Source organism: Pyxicephalus adspersus, chromosome 7, assembly GCF_032062135.1.
Source record: "Pyxicephalus adspersus chromosome 7, UCB_Pads_2.0, whole genome shotgun sequence".
NCBI lineage: Eukaryota > Metazoa > Chordata > Amphibia > Anura > Pyxicephalidae > Pyxicephalus > Pyxicephalus adspersus.
In genome coordinates this window covers 45491106-45504889 of record NC_092864.1, presented here as the reverse complement: position 1 = coordinate 45504889, position 13784 = coordinate 45491106, and the positions used below count along the sequence as shown (strand labels likewise).

The following is a 13784-nucleotide window of genomic DNA, read 5'->3' as shown; positions in this document are numbered from 1 at the left end:
GATATTTAAATATTGTTTTTAAATGCAACAGCACCCAAATTTGAACTTGAACAGCCTTTTTGCACTCTTTGTACAGTAGAAACAGCATATGCCACCAATTGGGAGCAGAGCAGAAGACAGGGTAATTTATCAGTTTTCTGCTTCTCATTTTACTATCCAGTCATGGGCTGAGTGAGGAAATAAACCCACAGTAGGTATACAGAACTGATGCAGAAACATATTGGGCGTCTTTAATTGTGGTTTGGCAAAGCAGTGTAATCCTCAGAGTAGATGGACAGAATTACAAAACCTTTGGCAGGTAAAACAGCTCCCCTAAATCCATTCAATCTGTTTATTAAGCAGTTTACCTGGAGTTTAACTTTAATGGTTTGAGGTTGGGACCACTTACCTTAATGTACTACTACAATGGTTACAACGGAAGCAGTTCTTATGAAAGATCTGCTTGTCTGCCACCAGGCATTCCATTGGGTAAACCTTCTTTTGACAGACGATGCACATTTCCTTTTCCTGTGGAAGCGTTTTCTTAGAAAAAAAAACACAGGAACATATGAATCCCACCTTTTTTTATTTTAAAAAAGCTTCCAAGCAAATATCTTAGAGTAAATCCAATTCTATGGATAGAGATTACATTTCCATATAAGAGTTTTGATCTGGAAATTGTTCTCCAGATTGGTGTTTAAGCAGAAAAGTTGCAGTACCTATATAACCCCAAAATCACCTTCCATACCTTTTGTTGACCTCCTGTTTTCATACCATATCCTGACCTTGAACTCCATACAAGGATCACATTCTTCATTATTCTTTTGTGCTATTCCTGAACAGTTTGTGAATCTACACTATTTTGGAACCTATTTGTTTGTTATGAAGGGTGGAGATTTCTACTTCCCTGCCTGCCAGAATTTTAGAGACAAGAGATTGCTCCTGCTGGATTTAGGTGCATTTTCTTACATTTTAAATTCTGAGATTAAAAAAAAGAGACGCCATTTAGCTCAAAGTATACAAAAGTCCACAGCACTGCCATGCCTATAGTTTGTAAAGAATTGATACACAAAAAACAGGTAAACCCCAAAAATATAAAATAAATTGTAACCAAACTTTTTTTATGCATTGTAAAAAATTCACAATGGGTTTAGGTCCACACTACAGTAGCTAAAAATGGCTGGAGTTTTACTTTAAAGGTTGGGTGAAAAGTTTACTGTTTTAGATTTTACTTAAGCTTCAGAAACAAAAGTCTTGCAGTTTACACTCACTTGACAGCAGTTCTCATTTGTCAAAATTGACAGTGGGATTTGATGTATAAATAAAGCAGCTGCAGAAGCTGCTCCTGCCAAAAAATGATGTCTGATGGAGACATAGGGCCTGATTTATCAAAGCTCTCCATGGCTGGGGAAGATACACTTTCATCAGTGAACCTGGGTGATCCAGCAAATCTGGAATGGGTTTTCTAAAAGTCCTTTGCAATTTGTTATAAAATGATTTCAATTCTGCATCAGATCCACTGCAGGCTCACCCAGGTTGATGAAAGTGTATCTTTAACATTGTTACTTTTCTATCTACATATTTTAGCTCATCTACATCAGGTCTATCGGATCTATAGGTAAATGAAACAGAGTTGTGTCAGTTAACCTAACAAGTAAATAATGCACTAATTATTTTGTTCCTGTTTTTTTATTTATTTATTTATAAATCTAACCAATATTATATAACCTTTTTTCATTATTTTTAGATGTGGTCATTTTTGCATTAAAAAAAAACATTTTGGAATTTGCAAATAGCTTTGGACTAGAAACATAATTTTTGTGTCATTTTAAACAGAACAAATTAAATGTGCAAAAATGCACTATTTATCCACTGTAGCATTTTTTTAACTAAAGCTTTTCAAATTAGGATTGCATTTTTAGTTTTGTAATGCTTTTTTTCCTTGAATTACATAATCACCAGAGGAAAACCTTGTTTATTCTAAGGAGAACAATATAAAATACGTTGTAATTTGCAGAATAAACAAACCACAACTAAATTGCAAATGTTCTTCAGTCCATAAAGGATAGACAGGTGTGAGAGAGGAAGTGGTTAATTTAGTTTGAACCAGAGCACATTATAAATTCATTTACTTGAAAAAGCTGGTTTGACTGTCTAATATACTTAGACCCTAAGTATAACGGCACCTTCAAAGTTATCATATCCTATCATTATAAATCCGAAGTTTCATAGGTAATTTATTCCTTTTTTATGATTTAACCAACATCTGCTCCTCTATTGTCTATTACAGGAAAGTATGCACAATGGAATCTAGACTATGTTAATGCACATTTTATACAGCAAGACATCTTTCAAAAAATTCACTAAGAATTTTGGTTCAATAAAAGGTCAGGCAATGTTGTTTAAGAATATATATTTGGTAGTTACAAAAACATCATAAAATAATGTAGCCTCATTTTGCAGATGCTGATCAGGCAGGGTAATGAAGCTACAGTATGTGCTGCATTTGACTGAATAATTATATTGCATTGATTTTTTATTCAGTGCGGCTATGGAGTTCCCTAGGATATGCTAAATCATAGCAGCCCTTATCAGTGACAGAGGGGTTGAGAGGGACATTCATTATGAGTAACCTAGACAAGGTTTTATATTCTCCAAACTACCTACAGCGTTCACATACAACTACTTACTTACAACCGTGAATTATATATAAGAGGGTGCTTGTATATTTGCTGTAAACATGATTTTGTGGTTGTATTGTGTAAATTATTTCAGAGTAGTCTTATTCATCTTGGAATAAAACTTGGGGACACTTTTCAGCAAACTTGCCACTGTTGACTTGTATACTATTCAAATAAAATGGTTTCTTGGGTCAACCATTAAGGTATAATGGATCTTTTTGTCCAAAGTTTTATATAAACGCAGATTTGGGATCATTAGCTTTCCCAAGGTGAGTGACATCACTAGTGCCTAGAGAATGGAATTGGAAGCCATGGCTGGTGGTAATTTAGGTATTCTACTTTTTTCCCCTACTTTTTTTAGGTACACCATGGAGTTTTTACATTCTTATACAAGACCCTCTTTAAACCATAGTTCAGGATCACACAGTACTTGACTTGGGGTCATACGGAATTGAACAAACTGTCCTACATTCCTTGTCACATGTTTTTATGTGGATACTCTACTCTTTACAACTCCTTGGGAATTTGGTATACGGGATTATATGGAGGAATTATATGGAGCTAAAAACATTGCCCTACATTCCCCTTGCCCTTGTTCTAATGTGGATACAACTCTTTGAACATTAGCTGAGAATCACACAGTACTTAACTTGGGGTCACACAGAGCTGAAATCATTGCTTTGATTCCCCTTTGTTTCAATACAGATACTTTACTCTTTACAACTCTTAGTCATTGCAAGACCCCCTTAACCCTTAGCTAAGGATCCAATAGTACTTGATTTAGGATTATATAGAGCTGAAAACATTACTCTACATTTCCATTGTTCTAATGTGTATACACTATTCCTTACAACTCCTTGTTCATCAGCATTGTTCATAGTTGTCTGGCATTTTGCACTATTTCATGCAGTTAATAAATTATTTTCACGTCATGTGACTTTTTGGTGCAATTAGTATCCAAACATATTCAAATAACAGTTGTATTACCTCAAAAACTCCATTCTATACTTAGCACAGCAGTCAGTGTTAGTCACAAACACACACAGCAAGTCAGTAAAGGAGAGGCCTTTAGGAGGAAACAGAGAAAGAAGCAGTAGTAACTATACTAGCAAAAAATAAAATGTTAGCTTTGAACAGCAAATTGTTTTTTAACCAAATTCCAAAATGGCTCCACTCACATTCTGTGAAGTTTAGTTTGTTAATGGTGCCTTAAACTGGTCATGCCAAATTACCAGTAATATATTCCTCCTGATGGTAGCTGCTTGTCATTTCTGAAGTATCTGACACAGCGTAGCCAAGACTCTTAAATACCCTTTCACTTTCTTCCCAGGTTTTATGAAAATTCTTCAATATTTCCTCTGGAGATTCATTAGTGGAAATGTCGAGCATATGACCTGATATGACATCTTCATATGTTGGAGGGGCATGTTTGAATTCGAAGCCTGGCTTAACACTTTCAGAATTCCATGGAGCCCTTGGCCTAGTCAACTTGCTTTCCATCTTTTCAGCACTAGAAACTTGAGATATTTTCTCTGAATGAATGGCTGGTTTAAATAAATGTTGACTGCTCTCTCCTTGACTACTCGCAAACATATGCATGGAAGTGTTATCTCTGTAGTCTTTAATTTGTTTGATTGGAACTGTCCTAGATTTCACTGTTGATGGAACATCGGCAGCGGGATTCTGGCTTTCCTTTTGGAGGGTCTTTTTTTGCCCAGTTTGTGTTTTGAAGTGAGAACTTACACTTTCTGTTTGTCCTGCCGTTTGCACTTCCCTAAACCGGTCTGTATTTGACCTTTTAGTTAATTCATCTCTCATATAAACATTTTCAGCTTTTGTTTGAAATGTGTGTTCTGTGGGGATCTTGGTTTTCTGTGAGATCGATAAAACATCCAAACTTTCCAAATCTGGGCCCAGCCACTTTGGAATGTGTTTTGGATCATTGTGAGGGAGTGCTTAATGCATTTCAGATATTCTTGCTTCCTCGTAAATTTCTGTATGATCCTCCACTGTGCTGACTGTTACTTCTGAAGGAATAGGTGTGGTACTTACAGACCCAGCAGTATGACTTTCTATTTTAAGCTGCCTTCTTAAAGTAGAGGGAGAATGTACAATCTCACATCTTTTTTCCACCACTACTGGAATAGGGGTGACAGCTCGATTTTGTGTTGTTCCTTGAGATAATTTTGCTGTGGTGTCTTTGAGTTTTGCAAGCTGCTCAGTTCGATTTTTTTGGGGAGATGGAGAAGGTGATAGAGTTGTTTTGGGTGTTGTAGAACGTTTTGGTGGTATTGGTGCAATGATTTGTTCCTTTTGGGGAGCAGAAGGACATGAAGCCCTATCTTTTTGTGGGGATTCTGTACGTCTCACAGTAGATTCTATAGTTATGTAGGTAGGCGATGGCGACCTTAACCTCAGTAAAGGAGAGCAAGCTCTGACATCAGATTGCTTCATATCAGTTGGTAATCTACTAAAATCACTGCTGATCTTTCTCTGCCTGCTTGTCACGTCAACTTTTTTGAAAACTGTGCTAACTTCTTTCTGTGATACTGCCCTTGGAGGAATGGTTTCATTTTTACTTTTTGCAAATGTGGAAGATCTTACAGCTGCTTGGATATTGCCTTCAAAAGTTGAATGCATGTCAGTAGCATGTTTCTTAATGTAGGAAACCTGCTCTGTAATTCCCTCCATATTGGTGGAAGCAGCTTGGTGTGCCAGGTCTTCCTTTTTTTCAGTACTGATTAGCCAAGAAGGAACAATGCTTAAAAAAGATTTAAATGTATTTATATTCAATGTTTGTGGTTCTGATTCAAATTTATTGGCACTGGACATTGTCTGTTGCAATTCTTCACACTTTCTAAGATATTCTACTATGTTTGAAGATTTCACTTGCTCCTTGCTCTGGGATTCTGAAGATATAAGTGTTTTACTGGTTTCAGTTACTTCTTTTGCATCTTTAACTTGTTTTCCTGTAGCAACATTTTGGACAGTAAAAAGATGTTCTTTCATTACTTTTTCTTGGAGTTGTGGAGGAAGTGATGTTTGTTGATGAAAATGTTTGGATTCCTGGGAACTTTTTGATTTTTCCAAATGGACATTAGCATTGGCAACATTTTGCTTCATCACAGAATCAATATTCATTTGATCTTTTTTAATCTGTAACTTTCTTTGGAATTTTGGTGATTCTATGTGTTTGGTTACTTTGCCGCTGATGCCAAAATCATTACTTTGCTGTTTTTTTGTTACAGTTACATTAGACACAGCTTGGACATTACTAGAGCTCTGCAGTTGCTTTTTCTCTGATGTTTGAGATGTTGTTTGGGTATTTATCATTTGGTTTAGATTTTTGTCTGTAGTAGTTATATTTTGATGCCGCTCACTTAAGTTTTGGTTCATAACAGGTGTACTGTCAATGTGTCTTACATTTCCTTTTGCACTAAATGATTTGGCAGTCATTTCGGACTTTGCGGTTTCTACACTTTTAGTAACTTGCTCATTGTCAGGCTGATGATAAAATGGTTTTGCTGTTTGCATCTGACTTATCTGTTTTGATTTTTCAAAGGTGTCCCTAGATTTTTGTTCAGTTATATGTTCTGCTATTGTGGATTCCTTAACAACCTCCAAATGCTGCAGCTGCTTCAATTGTGTTTCAGTGGAGAAGGCTTGTACTTTGGAAACATTCATGTTGGCTGATGATGATGATGATGACGATGAAGCAGACATTACCTGAGCAGAGTTTTGATAATTAATGTTGTATGGTTTGTCTTTCAAATTTACTTGGCTTTTCATTTGAATTACATCTTCAACTGGTGGCCTTATAGTTTTAGGTTGTTCTTCTGCTATGAATTCAACCATTTGTGACTCTGCTGGAACCTGCATCGTAGGTGTTTCAGTATCAGCTGCTGTGATAATATGAGATGCAGTCCTGCTCTTGTTTTTTTCCATTTCTTCCCTTTGTTGGCGGTATTTTTCTTCGGCAATCATTAATGGAGTCTTAAATTTTCTAACAATTGTTTTGGGTTTTGGGGTGGGAGTTTCAGACTGAATAGCTGGAGACATTCTAGGAGGTAAAAACACTTTTCTTTTGGGTTTTATTGCTTGTTCGTGAATTCGTTCCATCTCACGGTCACATTCCAGTTGATCTAAGTCATGCTCACTCATCTGAGCTATAGTAACATTTTGCAACTGCACTGAAGTTTCTTCCGGTACAGACAACTTTGTTTCATTAGCTTGAATAACAGTGGTTGGTTTTGAAGACTGTGCTATAATGCCTGGTGCTGGAGATATTCTTGGTGAAAGCAAAATGTGTTTCTGTGATCTTAAAGATTGTTTGTGAATTCTTTCTAATTCTTCATCACACAATATTTGATCAAATTCTTGTACTCTTGACTGAGAGGTGTTATGACTTTGTTTATGAGCTAAAGTTTCCTGGGTGAACTTGTTAGCCTCTACTTTAGAATGACTAGTTGGGGTGCCAGTTTTCAGTAGTGGAGATATACTTGGTGAGAATAATACATTTTTCTTGGCACTCAGAGCTCCTTTGTTTATGGTTTCAAACTTGTGATGACTTGCTGATTGTTCAGAGCATTCAGAATGAGATTTTTTCATGCTAGTTGTTTGTTCTTGTGCCACAATTGTAGACTGTTTGCTAAAACTTTGACTTTCATTAACCTTTGAAGATGCTATGACCCCTGTTTTAGGCTGGAAAATTGGCAATTTTGACTTTGGGTACACTTCAGGTGCTTTTTTCTCTATGTAGTTTTTTGCCTGTTCTTTTTCAGTATAGTTTTGTGCTTCCTCTGACTGCTTTGAAGAATATTTATCAGAGTAAATCTTTGACTCTTTCTTGCATCTAAATGACTGCTCATGAGTAGGCATGTAACTTACTTTTGTGCTGACTGATTCTTTATATTGTTCTTTTTGTTTCATTATGGGTGTGAGTGCTTCAGGTGGAGGGGGTGGTAACAAGTCATTCTCCATTTTATCCACTACAGGAGGTGGTGGAGAAGGAAAATATTCAGGCTCATTGGTACCTCTAAATAACAAATGGGCTGGCAATGGCGGTGGGGGTGGTGGAGGTGGTGTAGGTGCCAAAGGAGGCTGTGATATTGGAGTGTATGGCAAAGGTGGCGGAGGAGGGAAGAAAATCTCTGCTTTTTTCTTTTCTTTAACAACTTTTGTATTAAGATTATAGTTGTTCATAAGACTTTTAGTTGTAACAGATTTACTTGTTTCACTGTTCTCCTGGGCGGAATTACTGGTTGCACGCGTATTAAGATTCTTTTCGGTTTGTTTTGGCATTGCAATACCACCTTCAAACATTAATGTATTGCCTACAATTTCTACATTGTTATTGATGGAATCTAAATCCTGTGCTTGTAGAGAATCTGTAACATTGTCCAAAGCCATTCTTCTTGAGTGCTGCTGTAACTGTTGATTTGTTACTTGTTTGTTAACATGTTCCGATGTCTGGTGGCTGCTTCTATTAATCATATTGATAGCACTGGATTTGGAAGTATTGATATTGGATGACAGTTTTGCTTTTTGCTTTACTTTGTTTTGATTGATTAGATCTGTTGGCATTTTTTCTAGCTGTCCCCTGCTATATCCTTGAGCCAAACATTTTTTTTCTTCAGATATTAGTTCTGAAGCCTGAGCTTGGGAGAATGTGTTATTTTTTTTCCAGGATTTGCTGGCTACAGACTTTTGCTCTTCCTCAACCCTAGACACTGTAACTTTGCTATCCAATTTTCGTTCAGAATGTTGGAGAGTATTAATATTTTTTTGACTCCTGTGATCAGTTTTTGTTGATGTTTCAATAACCTCTTTTCTTAAGGTATTAATATTTTCCTGATTCTCATGATCAGTTTCTGTTGATGTCTGCCGATCATCAAGTTCAATATCAATGAGTTTTCCAACTGAAACTTCCCGTTTGCTAGAGGCCTGAGCTTTTTCAGCAGACTCCAAAAAAATCTTTATTGTATCTTTAACATTTCCTTCAATACTTGCTCTTCGTTGAGTTGTCTGGGATGAAGGCTGCATCAATGACTTCATAGTACTTTTTACATCTCCTTGAACACTGATTTGATGCTGGATGTGTCTCTTTTCAGCAGAGAAGTCCATTAGGTTTTGCATGGTTGCACCAATGTCTCCTTTCATTACATTTTCCTTTTCTATTTGTTTTACTGACTGCTGTGCTTCATTTAAAGATTTTAATGTTGCCTCAAGGTTGCCATGAATCACATCTTCTTTAACACACTCAGCTTTAAGGTTTACTGCTTTTTCTAGAGAATCAATGGTTCCCTGAATATCACCAGGAATGATATCTGGCCTTTCTGTATCTCGCACTTGATGAAGTGATTCCGTAAGGGACTTAAGTGTTCCAGGAAGATCTGCTTTAATAATCTCTTCTTTCTCTACAAGCACTGTCTGATTGATGGCTTGGTTAAGTGAATTTAGGGTTGCCTTCAAATCTCCCCGTATTACTTCATCTTTATTTGCATCAAAATATTTTTTTACTGGCTCAGTCATGAAAACCTTAACTGTATTATAAACATCCCCAGGGATGATATCCGTTTCATCAACAGTTCGCTCAACTTGGTTCTGTTGCTTTCTTAGCAACAATTTGGTAGCTTCAACATCACCTCCGATAATTTCATCCGTTTGCTCAGAAGCAATTTCTTCAGAAACACCCTGTAGTCGTTTTAGATATTCTAAAGCTCCAGATTCAATGCAAGTGGTGAAAAACTGGACATTCCCTCTTTCTGAGTCATCAATTTTAACTTTTTCGAGTCTCTCGCTTGTCGTGGCAGAGGACTTTAAATTATAAATTGCACGTTTTATATCTCCGCCTATTACTTCATCACGTTCATATTCACCTTTGTCATTTTTGTTAAGAAGAGTGTACACAGTCATTTTTATATCACCTTTCTCATTTTCTTCAATAAGTATTCCTTGTCTTCCAAGGTCCTTATGCAAAAAAAGATTTTTGATAGCTTCTTGTACATCTCCTCCTATAATTTCTTCTTTGCTGGTCTGAGTATCTGTGGATCTGTTCAATAACTGTGATTTTGTCAAAGAAATATTTCCCCTTTCTTCATCATTTAAAAGAACCATTTTTTCTGTTGAAGATTTTTGAGACAATAAATTCATCATTATATTCTGAAGATTACCATGTATAACATCCTCCTTTTCAATGTGTGGATTGTGTTGATTCATGAGCTGGTATTTGGCCATACGGACGTCACCAATTTCATCGGCTGCTAAAATAATCCCTCCAGACTTCACAAGTTTGTGGCTATATAATTCTTTTAATGTTTCTTGGATGCTTTTCCCAATAATACCCTCTTTTTCTTTTTTGTACTCATTAAACTCATGCAAAGGTGTTGTTTCAAAGAGCCAAGTTGTGGTCCTAACATCAGCTTGTGGAATTTCTTCCTTTATTGTTTCTTGAAAATTTTCATCACTTACTCGGATTGAGTCTAAGCTCTGGTTTTCAAAGAGCCAGACAGCTTCTTGAACATCTCCTTTTTGTATGTCTTCCACTGTCACTGTTTTGATATCATTATACCCTTCTTCATGAAGTTCATCAAGAGTATGTGTCTCAAATAACCAAGTAGAAGTTTTAACATTACCTTGTTTGATTTCACTGATGCTTACTGTTCTCACAGCTTGAGTGTTATTTTCTTTTTCAAAGAGTTCTCTGTTGCTTTTCACATCTCCACCTTCAATAGTTGTAATGGTACGTATATCTGACCGGGATTCATCAGAAATTTTGTCTAGTGATTGGGTTTCAAATCTCCACCGGACAGCATTGACATCTCCTTTTTGAATATCCTCTTGAGTAACAGCCTTTATAACAAATACATTATTGATATCATTAAAAGAATCTAATGGCTTTGTCTCAAACAGCCACCTTGTTCCTCGGACGTTACTATGGGACACTTCCTCTTTCTTCACTGTTGTTACTTCATGGTAATATCCTTCTTTATCTTGAATAGCATACAAAGGTTGGGTTTCAAACATTAATGTATAATTTTTTACATCACCTTTTAATATTTCCTCCACACCAACTGTTTTTGTCATTGTATCTTCAGAACTTTCATCTTTTATCTGATCCACAGAAAATGTCTCAAAAATAAAACATCCTTTTTTTACATTTCCAGCTTGAACATCTGTGATAGCATAAGTGGCTGTGTTTTTCTCTTCGTGTTCCCCGATCTCATCTATAGAACGGTTTTCAAAAAGCCACCTGCAATTTAACACATTTCCTTTCTGAAGGTCCTCAGATTTCATGCTTTTTATCCTTTGCAACACCTCTTGTGAACTGGAACTAATTTTGTCCAGAGGTTGGTTTTCAAAAATGTATTTCATACTTGAGACATCACCAGACTGGACATCAATTTCAACTACTCGCTTGTAGTCTTTTTTCTCTTCTCCTTGAATATGCTCTAAATTTTGTGTCTCAAAAAGGAAGCAAACTGTTTGCACATCCCTGCCGTCAATTTTCTCCCTTTGTAGCTTTGTTGACTTATCTGTTCCATCTTGTATTGTATCAAGTGCCTGAGTTTCAAAAAGCCATGTACAAGTTTTAACATCACCTTTTAGATCTTCTTCACTGTTTGTCATTTGTGTCTGCTTGTCATAAAGTACTTCCATTGGTTGAGTTTCAAAAAGCCATTTACACATCTTGACATCTCCTTTAACAATGTCGGTTTTGTCTTTTTGTAGAGTTTCTTCTTCTTCTGCATTGCTAAGGAATTTTATTGAATCCAGTGGTTGGGTTTCAAAGAGCCATTTTCCTGTTTTGACATCTCCAGACTGTATTTCTTGAGAGGAAATCCCCTTGATAACTTGGTAGTTTTCAATACTTTCTCCAAACTGATCAATCGGTATTGTTTCAAACATCCATTGGTAAGTTCGTACATCACCCCTTACTATTTCCTCCTGGCGAATTGTCTTGACCTCATGATAATGCCCAAAACGATCTTTGATAGCGTATAGAGGTGTGGTTTCAAAAAGATTTTTGTTGAGTTTTACAGCTCCCTCATTAACATCTTCAATCTGAATCTTAAAGGAAGAATTATCAGTTTCCCAATTTTGACTCTCAAATGCACTTCTGCAGGCAGTTACATCCCCTTTGTAGATTTCATCAAGCCTGACTGTTCGAATATATTCTTTCTTATCCTCCCCTATTTGTTCAAGGGGTCTTGTTTCAAAAACCCATCTTTGATGGCGAACATCTCCCCTTTCCTCCTCATTGGTAACCATTTTTTTAAGCTTGCCCACCTCAACATCCTCTTTAAGTTCATCCATTGGCACAGTTTCAAATAAATGTTTTGTGTTGCTTACATTTCCACCTATTATTTCTTGCCCCTCATGAGGCCTTTCATTGGCATTGTCTTTTAACAAATCCATTGGAAGAGTTTCAAAAATCCAGCATTTTTGGTACACATCTGCACCAATAATGGCTTCTTTCTGGGTAACAGTATCTTCTTCTTCTTTAATGGAATCCAGTGGCTGTGTTTCAAATAGCCATTTTGCTTTTCCCACTCCACCTTTTACATTTTCTTCTATAGATATGCCCCTTACTACTTTGACTTCATCTTGATTAATCATATCCAAAGGCTGAGTTTCAAACATCCACCGGGCTGTTTTCACATCTCCCCTTTCAATGTCTTCTCTACAGACTGTTTTTATCTCAAGAACATTCCCAGAGCGATCTTTTAGGACATACTTAGGTTCAGTCTCAAACTTTTTCACTGTTCTTTTAACATCTCCTTTGATCTCTTGAAGTTCCGATCTAAGAGTCAGCATGTTTATTTCATCAACCGAAGAAAACCTTCCATCCTGATACTGAGTTTCAAACAGATACCTACCCATTTTTACATCTCCTCCTTGAATGTCTTCAGATGCCTTTAAGATATCTGAATCGTTTTCTTTGTAAAGTTTATTCAGTGCATCTAATGGCTGAGTTTCAAATAACCATGTAGCTGTTCGGACATCTCCTCTTGCCAAATCCGGAACTTTATCACCATTTTCTGATTAACTAGAGGTACCCATACCAAGAGCATGAATTGGCTGTGTTTCAAACATCCAAGTTGTATACTTGACATCTCCACCAGCAATAATTTCTTGTTCTCCGATAGTTTTAATATGGCTTTGTTCAGGTGAATCATCCTTAATGGAATCTAAAGGTTGATTTTCAAAGACCCAGCGCATTGACTGCACTTCGCCTTTCAAAATCTCATCCCATTCTAGGTACTCTCTTTCGGGGCTAAGGGATTTTTGTGGGCTTCCTGATTGGTTTTCAAACACATATCTTGCTTGTTGCACATCACCTTTTTGTTCAGCCTGACTGCTTACAATCTCAGAAACATCATTGATATATTCTTTTTGTAAGCTCTTTCTCACTTCTGGATGAATGTGCTTATATAAACGTTTCAACTCATATAAGTTCCTTTGTTTTGAGTACACATCTTTGGATGTGGTAGGTGACAGATATCTTTCAGGAGGGCTGGGAGGTTCTGGGGACTGGGAAAAATCTGCTATATCAGAAGTTTCTAAAATATCTGGAGGAGGAGGTGGGAACTCTTCTAAACTTCCGAAATGGACAGATTTAGTGGTAGAAGACTTTGAAGAACGTCCTGTTTTCAGTGCTGAACTCACTGAGTCATAGACATTGCTTGTTGAGCTACAGCTGTTGGCATTTACCACTGGCCACTCAAATTCCGGATGGTCATTATAGATCTTCAGGGGACAAAATACATAACTTTAATGTACTGCTTTATACCCAAATTATGTTTTGCTGTAAAACATTGTATCAGTTATATATATTTGAGACATTGCTAGAAAAAATATATTTAAAATAGTTGCTAATTTTATGTAAAATAGCAGCAAACAATGTGCAATAATATACATGAAAATTCCAAAGGTCCTTCAGGATTGAGCAATCTTTAATTTTTCATTTGACAGATTTCTACTGTTTTAAATTTTTACAGACAGGCTGAATTCTGCTTAGAAGAACTGTCAGATAACTATTCAGTTATAATATTTAAATATTATAAATAGCTTTGTTATTGATTGTAATAAACATGTATGTGCTACTTAATATGTTTTGCAAAC

At 36.4% G+C, this 13784-nt stretch overlaps 1 protein-coding gene across 1 annotated transcript in view; it reads right to left on the bottom strand.

Moving 5' to 3' along the window:
• Positions 1–427: 427 nt before the first annotated feature.
• XIRP2 (xin actin binding repeat containing 2) overlaps positions 428–13784 on the bottom strand; it is a 92858-nt gene continuing 79501 nt past the window's right edge. Inside the window, 2 exon segments of the mRNA XM_072418284.1 lie at positions 428–522; positions 3893–13409. Of these exon segments, the coding sequence (XP_072274385.1) occupies positions 428–522; positions 3893–13409 (9612 nt within the window).